The sequence below is a fragment of the Amblyomma mixtum genome, chromosome 5 (assembly GCF_055824585.1).
Source record: "Amblyomma mixtum isolate Tamu chromosome 5, ASM5582458v1, whole genome shotgun sequence".
NCBI lineage: Eukaryota > Metazoa > Arthropoda > Arachnida > Ixodida > Ixodidae > Amblyomma > Amblyomma mixtum.
The window spans coordinates 88,844,925-88,863,958 of record NC_143016.1 but is presented as its reverse complement, the minus strand read 5'-3'; the positions used below and the strand labels follow the sequence as shown (position 1 = coordinate 88,863,958).

The 19,034-nt window shown below is 44.9% G+C and overlaps 1 protein-coding gene across 5 annotated transcripts; it reads left to right on the top strand.

Moving 5' to 3' along the window:
- Positions 1 to 23: 23 nt before the first annotated feature.
- Positions 24 to 18,032, top strand: LOC149342949 (uncharacterized). Of its 5 annotated transcripts, none has more exons than XM_089545497.1 (13): positions 24 to 139; positions 1,059 to 1,221; positions 3,498 to 3,746; positions 4,793 to 4,928; positions 5,759 to 5,820; positions 5,971 to 6,093; positions 9,524 to 9,616; positions 10,980 to 11,027; positions 11,820 to 11,878; positions 12,061 to 12,129; positions 13,223 to 13,307; positions 14,219 to 14,330; positions 16,363 to 18,032. In XM_089545497.1, exons 2-13 carry the CDS (start codon positions 1,111 to 1,113, stop codon positions 16,755 to 16,757), a joined length of 1,542 nt encoding a protein of 513 aa, XP_089401623.1. In that variant the 5' UTR covers positions 24 to 139; positions 1,059 to 1,110; the 3' UTR covers positions 16,758 to 18,032. The 5 variants fall into 5 exon arrangements, with proteins under 5 accessions (XP_089401623.1, XP_089401627.1, XP_089401622.1 ...); XM_089545501.1 differs by having other exon boundaries at positions 65 to 81; XM_089545496.1 differs by lacking the exon at positions 24 to 139 and adding an exon at positions 190 to 476.
- Positions 18,033 to 19,034: the final 1,002 nt, after the last annotated feature.

Sequence of the window (19,034 nt, the reverse complement as noted above, 5' to 3'; positions counted from 1 at the left end):
CTAGCTTTCCTTTCTCCATGAGCATTGCTTCCTGATACTGTGCGCATACGTCTAGTCGCACAAGACTGCGCATGCGCAATGGTACGAATGAGTGACGTCATTTTGTAGAGTTGGCAAGGTCGCGGAAAAAGGAGATGTGGTAATTTTGACTTGTTTATTCCATAAGATGGGCTTTTATTACGGTTGAGAAAACGGTACTCAACGCTTACCACAGCGCAGAAGGTCCCCTCTAATCCTCTGAAGAAAATTTCCCATAGAATCTCGGGCTGCCCGCTGCCGCATGCATGGCTCGTTGCAGTATCTCATTTTGCCCGCACTGCCTGCAGTTCTTGAGTCATCCAACGGGTGTTCTGGATGTAAACACAAAAATGTTGAATTCGCGGTCTAGTTCGTGTATGGGCGTGGATCGCGGAAATTTCTAGCTGACTCGTCTCGGCTGCTTGTTCGGTTCGCCAATAAAGTGTGAGGCAAGTTAGGTAAGGCTTCTTCGTCGTTCCTCCCATTTAACGGCGTAGTGACTGCAAGGTCGCGATGTTCAGCGCCGGGCCATCAAACTAGGCTACGTTGCATGTCAGTGTCCTCTCTTAACGCCTGCCAGTTGTTTAAGAGCAGTAGCAGGTGTTTTCAAAGAGCGTGAGTGCGACGAGCCGGCCCCGCTAGGAGTGATCGACGTAGTAGGCACTTGCCGTCACAACCAGTTTTCGCCCCTTGATTGCCTGCGTGCACAGGCTAAGTGCTCGTCTACTGCTGTTTCGCTTTATGTTTTATTTACCTAGACCTCACAGATCTTAGCGATATTCTATGCGTGTCGCGGCGCGATTGCGAATTCGTCGAAGTGCTCTTCTGCGTTAACAATAAGTAGGACTACAGATCGAGGGCGGAACGGGATCTTCTGACGTAGACGGCAAGGCGCAGGCGGCATTTCTCGATGAGCGCTCGAGGCCATATGGCTGCTGTCTAAACACGTGTGTCAATCTTAACGAGATGTTGCGTTCGAGTCGCCGAGTTTGTGCCGAATCCTGCGTGATCAGCGAGCGTTTTTCTTTCGCTACCTTTAGCGCTGTCTAGGTGCTGGTTTCGTGAACACTGTGGACGCCAAACCCCACCGACATGTCGTTTGGCAGTACACTGGGCATTCTTGACCTCTTTGAGAAGGAGGACCCCTTCCTGAAGGATGCCGGTGGCCTGTTCACCAGCGATCTGCCCGACTCCGGATTGTTGGTCAGTGGATTCAGTTCTCAGTTCTCGTTCAGTAGGGCCAGTATTGCTGTCGCCTTAGGCACACACGTCTTAAAAATACGTTACCGGCTGTTTCCTTCAGGCGCACGTGGCCGAGATCTGTGTCTTAGCTTCACTGGTACTGTGTGCGTGGCGCTTTACAAAACCGATTGCTGCGTGTGTTTATGAGAGTTTTAACAACAGACTGCAACATGATTGACAAGGCATGCGTTCGTTTAGTATAACCAGCATCCTGATTGCACCATGTTTGTGTAAGTGGCACGAATGTAACATGTTTACTCCGGTGGAATATCCTGATGCAAAACCTTCAATGTAGAAGACAGCTAGGAAACATTGATTTGGATCAACATGCATGCTTCTTCGTGTTTCATAAAACTACATTTCAATGTACTTGTATTATGAGACAGACAGTCTAGCCCCCATAAGTTTATATTGCGCTTTAATTATTAATGCAAACCATATGCTATTCCTTCCAATCTTCCAAACTACAGCAGCAAATTCGTCATGATTCAGCCGTTGTCTCGGGCTGCATTTGAATGTTTGATTTTATTTCACGGCACTGAAGCTGCCATTTGTTTGCTTTTGTACAAACTGTATATGGGTGTTTTGCGGCTTGTCATATAAGCAGTTGTCTTTAATGAAGTTTGCTCTTAAGGAGCCACTAGCTCATGATGTGGCACTTAACTTTCTTTTTCCGCTTAACAGCTGAAAGGAATTGTTTTCAACTTGGACCGATTTAGCTTGCGTGCAGTTTGAGTCTGTTATCACTGCTGAGTTAAGTCAGTGCTTTGAACCTGCACTGAGCTTGCTGCAAAAAAAATGAAAAGAGAAAGCAGGCCGTGTGGAAAAGCCGAGATAAGCTGATGTCTTTGAGCTAAGTCTCGAAAAAATATTTCTGGTTTAGGCTGTTTTGCTATTACATGTTAGCTCTGTATGAAATCAACCATGCCAATACTGCAACGTACTAAAGGCGGATACTAGAACAAGTAGAAACATTAAAATTTAAAGCACTGCATGGTGAGTTTCTTAACAGAATTTTTTTTTAAGCACATAACTTCTAGAATAGTATTTGTTTGCTATTGTGAATTCAAATATTCTGGAGGCAAGTTTGGCATGTTTAACAGTTTGGCCTTTTATTGCTTGGTGCATATACATACAGCTTGGTGGTGGATGTAAGCTCTGGTGATGGGCTGCTGTTTATATTGCACATAATTTTCACACAGTCCTTGCTCATTGTGGTGGCAAATAATGTTGGCATTTTTTTTCGCTTTCAAATTGTGGCTCCTAGGTGCTATACTTTTTTGATGGATTAATATTGCACATGGCATATAATTAGGAAGTAGTACTGTGTTTTGGTTATTTTGTTAATAGTTTAGTAGCGCTAAGGATTAGCGTTCACGTGGTGGTAAATTTTTTTGTTACATAAATGCACTGAGCGACGAAAATGTGATTGATAGTTGATACGAGTACGGCTGGCTTGTGTAATACTGCATGAATGTAATCAAGCTTCATTTGCTGTGTGTGTCGCTGATGCCAGTATTTTAAGTAGCTGGAGGTACTGGAAGGGCTATCCATAATTTATTTGCTATTTTTTTTTTCAAGCAGTCAGTATACAAAACTATGAATCTACTGTATGCACAATACGTCCAAAAATATAATTGAGAATGTTCAGTTATGTGACATGTCATTTTTGCCTTTCTCGCCTTTTTATTGCGTGTCCCAACATTTGACTTTGCTTTAGATTCAGTGGTGGCATACAATGAGCATGAAGATAATAGGTAGACTCTTGGAATACCAGACAATGCATAGAAATGGTTGAGTCGAAAATTTCTTGAGTCTGTCAAAATGGACGCCTACGTACACAGAGGATGGCCAATGATGGAGATGCATACAGCAATATTAGGGTAGATATAGGGCTGAGAGGATGGAATTCTTGACTGTGCAAAAGTAGCAAGGAGCAGAAGGGAAGCCTCAGTCGTCTAGACAATGTTTTAACAGGAGTACTTGTCTTTGACTTGTCTCGGATTAAGGCTTCCCCTTTACCCCTTGGTTATTTTGTGCATACATCTATGCTAGACGCACCGCTTATGCCATGGTGATGACAACTGAAACAGCAGTATAGAACACTACTGTCTGCACTTTCAGAAAATGTTCTGTTCACTTTCTAGGCACCCCTTTATTTATTTTCACTGCTGGAGTAGGTTTCGGGCTGCTAGACGAAAACAGGGCAGTGGATGATGGTTGTTCCTCCTTTGCAGCCGGAGCTAGAGAGTGAGAGCATTGACTTCTGGACCAAGTACCTGACCACGGACTCGGTCCTGCCATCACTGCATGATGACGTGCCTGACTCCGTGCCGGATCTTGTGTCATCCATGCTGCCAGCGTCGCCGTCGCAAGAGCACAGCTACAGCCTGTCGCCCGACGGCAGCGTGGCCAGCCTGCTGTCACCTCGCACAGGTCCAGGCTCCGAGAGCTCAGAGCTCTCCTCAACACTGGATGGCCATCAGGTGGGTGTGTGTGAAGCATGTTGCGGGGCGGTGCTGGGAATTGCAAGGTGTACTGAAAAAATGTTGAACAAGTTTATTTAAAGGACAATTCCGTCGATCTTTTTGAAAATTCAGTTCCTTGATCACATCAGATTCCTTAGAGTCCCCCTTTTGGGTATGGAATGAAGAAGATGATTGAGCATCTCCGCCAACAACAACAAAGCACTAGCGCCACCCGTCGGATGCTTGTGCTGGAGAACTGCCGCTTGTGTTCCGGTGTCTCGCCTCGCTAGTTCTTAGACTACTTGCGCTAGGGTCTTCGTCGCCGGCACTTTCAACGTGCCAATAAACAGCTCTACAGGTACAAAAAAAAAACGTTTTTAAAAATATTGAATAGAAGTATTTTAAAACAGCAAGAAAACATGGAAATCAAAACCGGGCTTCGACCAAACTGTGATGTCATGATAGGCCAATCTAACATGTCACGGATGCTGTCACAAAACTTATGGTGTACATGTTGGTTGGCTAAACTGACGACTGTAAGTGACAGGTCATTATTTGTCTGAAATGACCAAAAGAAAAAGCTGTGAACTTTGTTGTTCAGCAAACATGGAGCGAAAATTAATGAGCATGCAAACTGTGATGTCTCACAAGCAAGATTTCCTGTGGAAATCACCCTGATTAAGGCCACAAAATAGGAAATTTTTTAAATGAATGCTGCGAAATCTGGCACGAAAGACCAAAAACTGTGGAGAGCGTCCCATAAATGTTTCTTTATAATTTGTGGATGTAGAAAAGAACACAGAAGTTGCCCTTGATAAAACGACAGTGAGGAAAAGCGATCCAACTCTAGTTTCTGGTAAAAATTGATTGTTTATAGTATGTTCATGTTTGTTCTGTAGCAAAATATCCGTGTTTATTATTTCAAAAAATTGGATTTGAAGATGGAACACTTCAATGTATGGGCAATGGCTACGTGCCTGGCTGGTTTATCACTAATGTGTAGGTGATGAATGTGGCAGTGTATGGAAGCCCTGCATGAGTGGTTATTTCAATATTCATTTCAGGAGGAGGCAATGGACTTTGATGATCCGCTGTATGTGGATGTTGTTGGGTTGGAAGAGTACGACAGCAGTTCACGTTCCCCATCCTCCTCAGTCGTAGAAGAGTGTGTGTCAACTTCATCGCCCTTAGATGACATTGGTGAGTTACTTCTAGGGTGCTGACTTGCCACTTTGTTCAAACCATATTTAAAACTGTGCATGCATGAAGAATTATGAACTCCGCACAGTCAGTGCAACACAGTTGTTGCTTGCTATGCAAAGGTCCACCACAGTAGCAGTTGGGAGATTTTTAAGAAGCGAGAGTAGCGATGCACTCAATGAGAACACGGCCATTGGCTGCACATCACCTGCTGCCATTGCTCACATGGGGCTTCCACAGTGTTGCAGTTCCTCATATGTTCCAGCTCTTGCATGCTACCTACGTGGGTGATTCAAACAGTTTTCCGGAGTGCATGACTCGGGAAATCAGAAGACTGCATTTCTTCAAAATTTTCTATGCTCATTTACTTACTTTAGATCATACGAATGTAAAAAATGCTCCGATATAACAGATACCGCACCAAATCTTGAAATTTGCATTTAATTGTAGTAACTGCACTCCCATTGAACTGCACTCCCATGTCAATTTGACTGTTTTGAATTGTGCACTGTTCATACTTGTGGCTGTGTGACTTAAGTTACATATGTATCTGTTTCCACCCTGTAACGGCCTACGGCTGACAGTATCAATAAATAAATAAAGCATGGACCAACCAAATATATTGCGTTTAGCTTATTACATGCAGGTTTGCTTTTTTTGTTTGTGGTGTGTAATGGTTTATCTTGTGTAATATGTTATGCCATTTGCTTGCATTTGTTAGGCTTCTGGTTTCAGTTGTCCTCAGCCATTGCACATGAGGATGAATTATTAAATGTCCAGCCTGTGATTTTGGCTCACACTTTCAACTGAACATGTTTCTGCTCTTGCAGCTGCTGATGTGATTGTTGCTACAACCGATGTGAAGGACTGCGAACCTGTGGTGATTGTCGACGTAAGTAAATTATTCGTGCAGATCTTTGTTGTTGAGTGATTTGTTATGGAAACCTAACGAAATCAATCACTGAGAAATAGTTGCTGCTGTGCAGGTTTTTTTGGGGCAACTGGTATCACATTGCATGCCTATGCTCCTCTTTTCCTGCAGGACATTGTTCTGCCCGATGTCCTGGATGTTCCAGAGAGCCCGGAAGCCCCTCTGAGTCCATCTGCGATGTCATCCTGCAGTTCAACGCACAGTTCCCCCATTGCTGGAAGCAGAACAAATAAGGTTAGTACTTGTGCTTATTGCTGATCTTGGTCCCATTCAGAAAATCGTCCTTCCCCTTTTTTTTTTTCTTTAGGGGGGATAAACAACAGTGCTTTCAAGTATTCAAAGAGATACGAAGGATGGATTCGAAGTCGGCCTGTATTGATAAAATTACCATATTCTAATGACAAAGGTGCTACTTTCACTGCAAACGGAGCTGTTGTAAGCTGGAAGGTGCTAAAAAAATGAAATACCGGTGTTGTCACCACCGGTCGGTTTCACACATAACCTGCAGTGTGTCAATGCAGTTCTTTTTGCAGGGATTTCAGGGGCTGAACTACATCACCACTCACTTAAAAAGGCCATCATGAACTCGGTTTCAGTGTATACGTAGCAAGTTAAAATCGAGTGATGGGAAAAATTTTAAATGCCATTTGCTCCCCAATAAATACGTCATCTGCAACCAGACAAACATCAGCATAGCCAGAAAGAGCTATAGAATCAGATTTTACGAAGGGCAAAGTTTGGATGGAGTACAGACACCAAATTTTTGGCTCTTTGTTCTTTCTTTGTGATGACACACAAGACATGAGTAAACATAAATCCCCGTGTAGAATTATTTTGGTGTTATTCTGGATTTGGTTTCAACAGCCATATAATGGCTGCAATGTCAAAAATGCCATTTAGGACGTGCAATGCATGCGTAAACAGCAATACTTAAGCTGTTTCATTCGTTGTAATTCTGCCTTTTGAGTCAGGCTGGCATAGTGGTTGTGGTAAATTGCAGCGAAAAAGTAGCGATTACATCACAGTCTTTTTAAGGGGGGACACGGCTCTTTGCGGCCGAAAATTGGTCAAAAAATCGCATTTTCAATCTTTTCATTTTCGCGATACGGAGGTGATTGCGCAGCTATCTACGAATTTTCGTTGAAAAATACCGCCTAATTCATGAATTATAACGTTCCATAGACGTGAAACCGCGCGCGCGGCCCTTTAAATTGAGGTCTAATCGCACCGAACTTTGACTGCCCGCAGTTCGAAAAATATGCGCTCCACCGGCGCCATTTTGGTTTAGTTTGAAAGGTCTCGATTCAGGCTATTTCCATATTCCGGTTGGCAACTATGAGCAAGCCCAAGCAGCGGCAAACAAAGAAACAAAATTGGGCAAAACGCGCTCTGCTATTGGTTCTCAAAATCACGTGACCAAAATGGCGACTTTTGGTTGTTTGACGGTGTTGACCATTTGCAGCCCGGTGCCATTTTGTGTGGGTCGCTGGGAACGCTGTATTGTTGCATCCTTGTGTCTACATTCAGCAGCCACGCTCCACGACGGTCCGATAACGCGATCCTAGCATGACAGCGAGGATTGAACACTCATCCTGAGGGAGCAAAAGGTATAGATACGAAAGATATAGATATCTAAAGGTATAGATATCTATCCCGTTATCTATAATCAGCGATGACCTGATGACGGCTAGGAGTGATCAGGGCGATTCCTGCCGCGTACAGACAGCGTAATCGTGACTGTGCAGATGAAAAAGCCATACCTAAGCAGCTTCCCTTGACAGCCAGCAACGGCGCGATAGATCGAGCTCTCCGATAAACCTGATGACGCGGCACCAGCGGCGGCCGCGAAACGGCGTCCCGCAAAGCGCGGAATGGGAAACTTTGACGAAATAAATTTGCTTCTCAATGTTTTGAGGGGCAAGATGAGCAAAGAGCACGTCTCGTTTGTTAGGGGCTGACTGCAATCACAGCGCCGTTGTGAGGTAGAATCGCGCGCTGCAGCTTGGGGGAGGTCACAGTGCAAAGGCACTCCTCCAAACAATTCCATCTATTCGCCGGCAATTTGCTTGTTGCAACCGCAGTTATGTCAACGGGAAATGGTGCTTTTATATCAGAAACCAGCCAGAACTCACTTCAGTGATTTCTAGTTACCCTTAGTGCCACAAAAATATGCCAAAAACGTTTTTTTCGATTTCTCAAAACTGAAATTTTGGCATGCACACAATTTTGGAGGAGCGATATCTTCAATTCTATATTAGCTATTACTACAATTCTTTTTGTGCTAGAAAGATAAATGCACAGGTTGTGCAATAAGGCTAAATTTGAACTACTGCTTTCTCAGGAAAATTTTGGAAATAAATCCTTTGTCTCAGTAGTCAAAATGAGCTTTTTCTCTGTCATGTTTGACCAGCTGTAACTTTCGTCCAAGTCGTCCTAGAATGCTCATTTATGCCTTATTGCACTCCTTGGTGATTCTAGATCATTTATAAATAGTAATCTTCTCCACAAAGTCTTATGTTAATTAACCAAACTTCCTCCAAACAAAAGACATATTTTTCATGATAAATACAAAACTTACTGCTGCAGGGGGAAACTGTTTGCAGTTTTAGAATCAGCACATGAAAATGTACAAACAGTGAAAATTTGGTGTAAATCTGTCCATAAATAAAAAAAAAATTGTTCTAAGAGGGGTGTCCCCCCTTAAGCTGCTTCCCATGAACTATACTAAACTTTGACATCGTAGCCACGGCCTGCTGAAACCAAAACTGAAATGGCACGAGAGGAAAGATTCCATTATACATAAATTATTTACTACGAGCTAGCAAATTCTTCACGGTGGTCTATGTTTATACCAACATCTTACTCACCATTCCAAGGAAGCTCGCAGCCAGCCAAAATTTTTGCTGTCTGTGCTGGTGTTCATGATTGATCTTAGCCAGCATTGTTTTCTGTGAAGTTACTTCAAGAAATTCTGTAATGCTGCCAAAAAAATCCGCGTCCTAAGCTCCTTGCTTGCAGTTTCTAGTAATTTCCTTGACATGAGCCACAGGCTACACATTCACAGCTAGTGGACATCATTTGTTTGCACATCTTGCACACTAAGTGCTTGTTTGAAAGGATGCAGTGCCTGAAATCTGCCCTTTAGTCCAGAGCTTTCTCTCTTGCGCTGCGTTTTAAGTTTTGCAGTTTGAATCTTTTGGCAGTTTTACAACGCTGTCCACAAATCGGGAAGTTCAAAAGCAAGCCCCTCCAGCCAGGCATGTGTGTGTTACCAGCTCCATGCAAAAGTTGGAGCCTACATCCATTCTGCCACTTAGTCATTTGACACCTGGCTGTTCTGAGCTAGTCAGGTTGGTGTATTTGGTCTTCTTTTTGTCGCCACTTTCAGTGACTACAAATTGGTTTTTACCACCTTTGGGTGAATCAGCAGGTCACCATCGCCGAGTGCGCTGTTAAAAGTGACAGATTGCAGAATGTGGTCTAAATATGAGTCTATTAGAATTCAGGCTAATTTTGTTAGGCCCAGTGTCGTGGCGCCAAAAAGAAAAAGATCATTGCCATGAGCGTGCACGTGCTCTCGAGAGTTCCCCAGCTGTCCGCATGTTCTGCAACTGCGCACAATTGCTTGCGCACGTGACGACAGTGTATTTCCTTGTTGTTCCAGAGGTCAGATGAAGTATTACACCTGACAGAAGAAGAAAAGCGGCTCATGCATAAGGAAGGCATTGTCCTCCCGACAACAATGCCCCTCACAAAGGTGGGTCAGAGCACGTGGCAGTGTATCCGTAGTGCACAATTCCGGGCCGGACGGCACAATGTTTTATTCATACAGCTGCTGAAATCTCGTGATCGCCTAGTGTTCCTATTGCTTTTTTTGTACTACCGTGCTTGCATTTACTTTACCAGGAATGAAACATGCTCAAGGTAGGCTTGGCACTCCAGCACACATTTTTATTTTTTTTGTGCTGATGCCATCTTTAACGGTAAGCTGAAATGAAGCTACGATTGAACCCTGCTTTAGTATAAAGGGCTTCAGCCATTGTGTACGTGTGGCCATTTGCCTGAAGGGTTGTACCAACTGTGGGAACCTTTCCAAATCAGTTGGTGTGCTAGTGCAAGAACGCTAAAAGGGAACGAAACTACAGGGACCTCGTAGATGTTACATGTGCACCCTTGCAACTGGTTTTAATCAAAAAACAATATGTTTATAAGCAAGATTGCGCACATGCTTGGGCTACAAGTCACACAGGCAAATCAACCACGTGCAGCTGCACTACATGGTGCGTGCTTTACCACCCTACACGGATCCACGAGGCTGGTTTGGTTGCGTGAGTTGGTCTCAGCGTGCACCTGATTAAAAATATAACCATCTAGTTGTCCTGATTAAAACAGTTGGGAGTGTACGTGATGTCTGTGTTGTCGTTTTACAATACTAGCTTGTTCAAGTGAACTTCTCCCTTCTTTGTGCTGAGCAGCGGCACAGTCGCAGCATCTGCGATCACATGACCACCTCATTCACATCGTCCTTGCTTCACGCCAAGTTTGCCGTCATCATGTGGCAGCAGTAACATGCAGCCAAACGCCTTGTAGTACTTCTCATGAAAACATCCTGAAATGATTGGACGGCCTGGCATCTTGTGTGCCTACATAGTATACCAACTGCCACAGTTGTGATAACGCTACTAGCAGCGACGTGGCACATCAGTCGTGTTGTGGGAGGCAGATGGATGCGTTTGAGGAGGAGTGTTGTGCTCCAAGCGCTGCATTTATACAGGAGGTCAAAGCCACAAACATGCGGCACATAGACCAGATTGCTGCCCGCTAACTCGCTTCATGGCAAGAATACTCGGATACATGCAGGTGCATTGTGATCTCACGCTGTAAGGCACTCATTGTAACATCCCTAAACACAATTTTCACACACTCATGCATGGCAGCAATTGCAAAAGCACAGATCTCCATTGCCGTGGGTGTAATTGCCATTTAATTTTTTCTTTGGTCCCTTTTAGTGTTCTTGTAGAAAAGAGGTATCATCAACTATCCCCTATTGCTGCTTTGTTTGTGGGAGTGAGTCGGGCTTATCATTAAACCCAAAACATTTATTTTCACTTGTATTGTAGGCAGAGGAAAGGGAGCTCAAAAAAATACGAAGAAAGATACGAAACAAGGTAAGTTACAAGCATGTTATTTTGAGGCTATAGGCTGTTTTAACGGACAAAGCTATTGCAATCATTATAAAGCCAGTGTAGTGCTTTTGGATGGTGTGTGTTTATCAGTAAGTACAAATTTCTGCTAACTGAAAGGAACTTGATAGCATTCTAGCTGTCTGAATTACAGTGGTTGTTTTATTGTGTACTTTTTGCTGCAGCTTCTACTGGACTAGTGTAAACAAGCAATCATCGGCTTTTTCCACTCTGAAGCAAGCAGTAAACTCTCACTGTCTAGGCACCTAATTCATATTGCTGATTAATTTCATGTTCATGAAGAAACCTGCATTTTGGACATGACTGCTTTAAACTGCATTGGTGACAGCTCAAAAGGCGGACTAATGAAACCCCACTAGCCTTCACAGAAAGTGGAGCTTGGTGCCTGTTGGATGCGTTTGCAATGTGTACAGCTGGAAATGTAATCCATGGGCTGGCTGCTTTTCCTCTTGAGCAGGGTACCTGTCATATTTTAAAAGGCACACAAATGTGGCCATACCAAATCCGAAATAACCAAAAAATACAATGTTTCATATTTAGTTTCTATTTCCCGGGTGCACATTGTGGTAGGGCCTCTGTGAGTTTATCAAAATGCCATGTGTAATGAGTTTTTTCGCCATCCTGATGAGTTCATTATAATGGGGCTGCATTATAGCCACAGTAACTGTAGTCCACGCTAGGCACTTTCAACACTTTCTAAGTAATTCACCACTGCTTGGTGCTTTCTCAGCCTCACTATAATGATGATGTTTGCAGCAATCGGCTCAAGACAGTCGGAAGAGAAAAAAAGAATACGTGGATGGATTAGAGAGCAGGTGAGTGGGGCCCGTATTGCTGCTTCGTATTTATAGTGACGCATAAATCTGCATGTGCACCATTCATCAAGCCTGAAATGTGCTTTTTTTTTGTTGTAGGTGGGAAAAGTGTAGGCTGGATCACAAATTCCGTTTGTGTTACTCTTTTGTCGTTCACTTGCCTCTTTGTCTTCATTTCACAGGGTTAAACTCTGCACTGCACAGAATGCCCAGCTTCAGAAAAAAGTGGAGCTGCTCGAAAAACAAAATGGGTGAGTAAGTTTTTCGGCACCTGCAAAGCTGCGAAAATCGTGTGGAGTCAGGGCAGTGTATTTCAGTTTGTTCAAAAATTGGGAATGAACCATTGCATCGCATGCAACAGGACCATACTGCTTGGCCGTTGGTGAGCCAGATGTGTGTTGCAGCTTGAGCACTTGCTCCTTGGGTGGTTGCGACTGAGAGAAGGATGAAAAGGAAATTGCACGGGCCTGCCAACTGGCTCCAGCCGAGCCACCACTGCTGCCACGTGCAGACAGAAGAGTGTTGAAATATAAGAGGAAAGAGAAAAAGAGAGAGTAAAGACGCGCGTCGCAACAACCGTGTCCGCGGAAGCGGACGCTGGCTGAAAAAACAGATAAACAGCCGTAGCCCGAAGACTGCAACTCCCTTGCTCCTTGCGGTGCCTTCTATAAGCATCAGTGCAAATTGACATTTATGCATACCTATTTCAAATCAAAGTGAAAAATAGCTGCACCACCACCTAGACAACGATAATACGCTAGAGAGTAATGTTTAACCTTTAGAATGATAGTCATATTTGGCTGGGCCTCGTGTTTTCAAATATGGACTCAGTTTTTATATCCAAAAATGCTAAATTAAGCTCAGATATGTCTAAATATAGTGTGTATTAAACAGCTGAACTATCTCTTGAGGGCACCTTGTGAAACTCTTCACTGCTGCTGCTGAAGTGCATTATGAAGGGAGAAATTGTCAAGTTGTGGCATTTATTTTTTGCACGTGCTTGTGGACTGGAGGTGCTGTGCCATAGTACTTGCAGCTAGTGTTTTCTACCTTTCATGTCCATCGCAATCATGAAGATTCGTTCAAGATGCGTGAAGTTTTAACTTGGTCACATTATTATGGTATCTTGATATGTGAATTAACTCTTCTCAGCTCTTATGCAGTGCAGAGTGCATAGTCAACAGGAGCAGTGCACTTAGTTTCAACAATGTTTTTGGCTGTCCGCAAATGTTGGCTTTGCACACCCGATTGTTGGCCTGAGTTGTATTCTGTTGGAACCTATGCACTCACTCTTTAGAGGCCCTAGATGTGCGCAGTGCGAGTGATCTTACTGCTGTGTTTCAGCTCCCTGCTCCTTCAGCTCAAGCGACTGCAGGCACTAGTTGCCAATTCTTCCGGTCGCAGTGCACAGACAAGCACCTGCGTCATGGTGAGTGAATGTCCTCCAGTGCCTTCTCAAGTCACAGTCTGAGCATAAAGCATGCAGTGTTAAGGTAGTCACGTGGAGTGTCAAGGCGCGGTTATACTCCGACGTTCTCGGCGCGCGGGCGAGAGCCGGTTGTGGTCGGATACGTCAGATCAGCAACGCTACGCCAGGCGCAGTTCGGGAGCTCTACAGTCCAGCCGGTCCGACGCGAGGCAGCGCATGCGCAGAACGTTCTTCGTTCGAAAACCGGCTGGGAGAGGAGGCGAGTGGCGAAGGGGGTAGAGGGGAGGAGTGGCGTGGGAAGCGCGCACGGTGCATTCTGGGCAGGTGGCTTCGGCGCGCTCTCGGCGCGGCCCGCGCGGAATGCAGCCGACTGCATTTCGAGCCGGACGCCGTCAGACCGCGCCGGAAGCCGTTGAACACGCTGGCGATCGGGCGCCGCTGGAGTATAGAGGGTCGCGTTTCGCCAACGTGACGTCGCCGTGCCGCGCGCGCGCGCTACATCGGAGTATGACCGCGCCTTCACAGAGGGGAAAGTTCTGTTACAGCAAGCAGGCCTCTTGACAACTGCTGAAAAATGCCGTGAAGATTTTTGCATGGCATTTAATGTTTTGTGTGCATTAAGAAAGTTGGACAGAAATAGTACTCAGCACAGACTTCATTGTGGTGTATTTGTGTCACTTGTGTACTACCGTAGATACACAGCTTATGAAAGTTGAGATTATCCACTATTAGGTGTCACAAAACATAATGCTTCTGCTAGGCTAAATATGTTTGCAGCTTTTCTCGTAGCATTTTTGTTTTGCTCACAATGCTTACACAGTTTTTAATGACACACTGAATGTGTGATGATGAAATACTGCAATGTGGCATCAGTGAACCTGAAATTCATGTCCTCTTTCTTTGTCGTGCAGGTGTTGCTGCTCTCCTTTGCCCTGCTCCTGTTCCCCAACCTGCGAACAAACTCTGGGGACAATATTGATCTCATACTGAAGTCTGCCTCTGAAAAGCTGGCCCCTATATCAGGTGAGCTTGGTTTGCTTCTTGCTTACATGCCATAAGTGCAGCATACTGTGAAGGTGCTTGAATTATTAGTGCATGAATGCATTCAGCATCTATGTTCACTATTTTCAGCATTTTGTTTTTTATTGTTGACCTAGGTTAGCCCGCAATAGACAGTACCCATAAGTGTGTGTAGAATATGTGGCCATGTACTCAGGATGATATAGGTACTTGAAAGAAGTAAATGGAGAAGGTAGTCCCGATGAAGTACATGAACTTATGTGGAAGCTCGTATAAGACCGATAACAACACCTTCGTATTTGTGCTAATCAGCCAGCCACTTCATGATGTTAGGTGGAGCCGGTTATGAAATTAGGAGACGGGCAAGCATTTCTGCAAGTAGTCTTGTCCAACACTTGCAGATATGAGAGGTTTCTTTTTTTTCTCCTTTTTCTTTCACGCTTACTTCTTCAGCGTTTTGTCTGAAGCACTTCTGAGTGCCCACTGTAGTGCACCTCTGCCGGATGATAGAAGACAGTATGAATTGGGCACTGCAGGTTTCTGAAATTAGGATACGTATGTCCTGGTTTGTGTCCGAAGCTCCCCTTGTTTCCAGACATTCTCTCTCACTGCTGCAGAATGACTGCTTAGGCATAGCGAAAGTTGGATAGAGAATGGTGTTAAAAAAATTCTTTCGTGTCGGTTATAGTATCACCATCGCTAGCGTTCCAAATTTACAGTGACAAAGTGCATCTGCTTTCTATCCACTTCCCACCTTGCGTCCAACCTAGTGCTTCCTGCTTGGAGCAAAGGGCCTGTGTTGTCCCTGTCCGTGACCACATTGCCAAGACAAAAAAGAAAGTCCTCTTGTCAAAACTTGGTTCATAGGACTGATGGTTCCTCCTTTACCTTGTATAAACATTTGTGCTTCATGCGAAACTCATCATCAGCCTAACTATGTCCATGGCAGGATAAAAGCCTTTCCCATAACCCTTTATGTATTAGATCATCACCTCCTGGGTCAAACCAGTTTTAACGCAATAGCGTTAAAGGCCCCCGTTACCCAGAAAATCCAGCATTGGCATTGTGAGCGATAAATCACGAGCATGACTCTGGCAGGTGGTGCCGAGAGAAAAACTTAAGAAGGTGAGCCACCTAGGTCACGTGACCTTGCTGCTTCATCGAAACCTGCCCACCGTGGCAGGTGGCAGTTAAATTAATGATGGGTCGCTCGGGAAGAGCAACCTGGGCCACACAAGGCCCACCGCTGGGAGCAGTGCAAAGTAGTGGTGCATCACTTAACCGCTGCACCACTGTGCCAGGAGGGGTATGAGGACTCCCAGGGACGTGTGAATGTGAAGTTGAGAATAACCTTCTGCATATATGGGAATTAACTCATTACACTATCGCTTCATACCCTTGCAAGTTTTTTATTCTGGCAAGTGTGGAGAGCATATCGCAGGTTGGCAGAGGGAAGAAGGTAGATTCATAAAAGACAAAAGAGTCTGTGGTTGCCTTTTTCTTTTCTAGTCTTTGTTCACTAATAAGGTGAAATGTTTCAATGTCGAGGATTTGCACTGTGAGCATTGAGACTCATGTTTTTTTTTTTTTTGTTCTCTCTCTCCCCCCTTTTTATGTTTGCCACTGTGAAGAATTTGTGTCTTTAAATTTTTAGCGTGCTAACTTTTAGCTACAGACATGCACAGAGCGACCTGCCGCGGTGGCTGAGTGGTTATGGTGCTCAGCTGCTGGCCCGAAAGATGCGGGTTCGATCTCGACCGCGGCGGCTGAATTTCGATGAAGGCGGAATTCTAGAGGCCCGTGTACTGCGCGATGTCAGTGCACGTTAAAGAGCCCCAGGTGGTCGAAATTTCCGGAACCCTTCACTACGGCGTCCCTCATAGCCTGAGTTGCTTTGGGACGTTAAAACCCTATAAACCAAACCATAAACATGCACAGAGCACTCATCTGTGTCGCCTTTTTAGAAACTTGTCGCTGCGATGCTTTGGACCCTTGCGAGGTTGCGTATCAACCACCCTTCTAAACACCTGTGCAGGGCGTTCCCGATCGCTACTGTATACGGCAGAGCCAAGCAGCTTCCACCAGGAGTACACCGATGCCGCCAAGGCTGCAGCCCAGTACATCGAGGAGGAGATTGACACCTCTGACGACGAGGGCATGCCAGTATCGCCCTCACAGGCAGCGTCCAAGTGGGCGCCTCCGTCCTCCAAGGGACTAGGCTGGGGCTTAGACCTCAGCTTCAGCCTTGCTGGCGGCAAGCGCCGCTGGGAGGCTGCCGGGTCCGAGGACCCAGCCCGGCCACTGGGTGCTATGACTGTCCCACCGGACAAGAAGGCTCGGCTCGGAAACTACAGCGCACTAACGCCTCAAAACAGCAGCCTGCACTCACACCACCACCCATTAGTGATTCAGATGCAGCGGCAGGCCTGACGAGGCTTTAGAATCTGCACACCTTCTCTTTTCTAGCTCTGTGTCTCACACTCATTCTACTTTCTCTTCTTTTTTTCTTTTTCTCAGTAGTCGCGGCAGGAGACTGCCGTATGTTTTCATCTGCCTCTCTGCTCTTGCTCCATTCTTAATGCGCCTTTTTCAAGAATCATTGTTCCAGCTTTCTCGCCTCACGTTTGGGAATGGTGCAAGGAAAAGCATGCCCGTTCAGGAGCTGCTTGGCAACTTAGGGCCATTCACGAAGCCAGCGTTTTGTAGTGCAGGCTTGTTGAATGTTAGAAGCCGGGAAGTTTCGCGGATTGTGGCCGGTGTGATGTGTATGAAAGCATCTCTGGTTTTCTTTCTTACATATTTCTTATTCTAGGACAGATGTTTGGTTATCGAGACCATTCTTGTACTCTGTTCAGTGTACTTGTGACAAGCTTTTTTTTTTCCGCTGGTGTACATGTTACGTCAAATTATTCATGTACGCTTGACGCACATGTTGGCAGTGCAGACATGAGCTTGCATTGAAAATGCAGTGTCTGGTTGCTTTAAAAATGTGGGCGAGGACTGAGAAAAGACAGCGACACCCGTCTCTAAAGGTGTCTGGCATAGTTGTCATGTTCTGGCAGACGGAACATGTGTGTTTCTGTAATTGATGTTCTGGCAGACAAGACTGTTGGATGCCTCGTAATGCATTGTTTGAGACTGCGGCGTAAGCGCCATTGTGCTTTTTCATCAGCACCGCATGCTATGTTTTTGCAACGTCTGCTAGAATCCAAAGAGCCCCCCCTCCCCACCCTCCCTTTGGGTCATATTTGAAACCATTCTTCCCATTCCCACAAGCACCTTCCCTATTTGTGGACCATGGATTTTTTTTTTTTTTTTTAAAGAGGCGGTAATGCGTATTGTTGCTGTAATGCAGAGCTGTCTCTGCACTGGCCTTTTTTTTTTATAACCATTCTGCAGATGGCTGTGTTTTTGCGTCACCTGCAATATATCCACAAGTAACATATATATTTTTGCCACATGTATGCTATAGTGTTGAATGTATATGATGATGGGTGCTTGGCTAATCTCTCTGTACGTGTCCTGTTCTCCCCGGTGTGTGTGTGTGATGGTCCCTCTCAACATTTCTCTATTTTTCTTTCCCCTTTCCTCTCCTTCGAGTGTATGTTGAGTTGATTATCATTGGCATGAATGATTCAAAGAGATACATAGGCACCAGATATTGGCATCGCATAGGTGTTCGAAATAAAAGCAACCGTGAAATTATGCTTTTGTGTGTGTAGTCTTTTACGAATATGGAGCCAGGGGCCTCAAGACTAGATACATTTTAGGTACTCGTATAGCTGGACAACAAGTGTTTGGCTGTGACAGACCCTGGAGTGTACACTTTAATGTGCCGCCATTGGCAGAATTAGACAAAAAATAGCATACTTGCTGCTTTGACGAGACACAAAAGTAGGAAGATAAAGGCATGGGAGCTGCACCTTTACTTGTGCCCATCAGCCAAAATAATGCAGTAAAACCTTGATACGTTCCCGGTTCAGACTTTCAAAATCGCAAGCAGTCAAAATGTCCGATTGAGTTTCACTTCTTCCAGTTAATATGTTCCCAGACAATGCAATTTCCCGACTGCTACTTTCAAAATTTTGACAAATTCTAGAAGTACACTACGTTTACCCAAACCTGCGGGTGCATGATATAGAGAGCTGTTATGCAGCTGCAGACTCGCACAATGGTGGCTCCTCTGCAGTGCATAGGTGTAAAAGGTAGGAAGAAACAAAACCTCTACTATAATGAAAGCAGGCCGTTCCAGCATGGACCTGACATCAAAATAAATGCAGCTGTTGCTTCACTGCACCGAAGGGCTGAGGAGGCCAAGAATCTGAGAACTGCCATCAATGTGCTTGCATATGAGTGGATTCGACTCTGGGGAACGCACTGCCGCGGTGGCTTCCCCGCACAGCATTAGTGCGACAAAGCGAAGCATCCAAAAGCAATGAAGAATAGATTTCGGCTGCTTTCGCCAATTGCAGATTGGATGTGTATTTCGTAGTTTCTTCCGTGCTTAGGACAACACAAATGCGGACTGCATTCTGTGAGTCTCAGACCTTGTGCTAAGAAATGCTAATCGACATTTTTATGAAATGAAAGTGTCAGTTCAAAGGTGTACCTCATTCAACAGTTACATTTTCAAAATTAGGCTATTTAGATCATGCGTTTTCCTGGATTATCAGTTGTTTTTTCCTGCATTCTTTCAAAGATGTATGA

Bases quoted from the DNA above. Each gene is read 5' to 3' on its own strand.
- LOC149342949 (XM_089545497.1), top strand. From the start codon at position 1,111: ATGTCGTTTGGCAGTACACTGGGCATTCTTGACCTCTTTGAGAAGGAG. The intron at 6,094-9,523 runs GTTAGTACTTGT...TTGTTGTTCCAG, and splicing joins CTGGAAGCAGAACAAATAAG to AGGTCAGATGAAGTATTACA. The intron at 14,331-16,362 runs GTGAGCTTGGTT...ACACCTGTGCAG, and splicing joins AAAGCTGGCCCCTATATCAG to GGCGTTCCCGATCGCTACTG.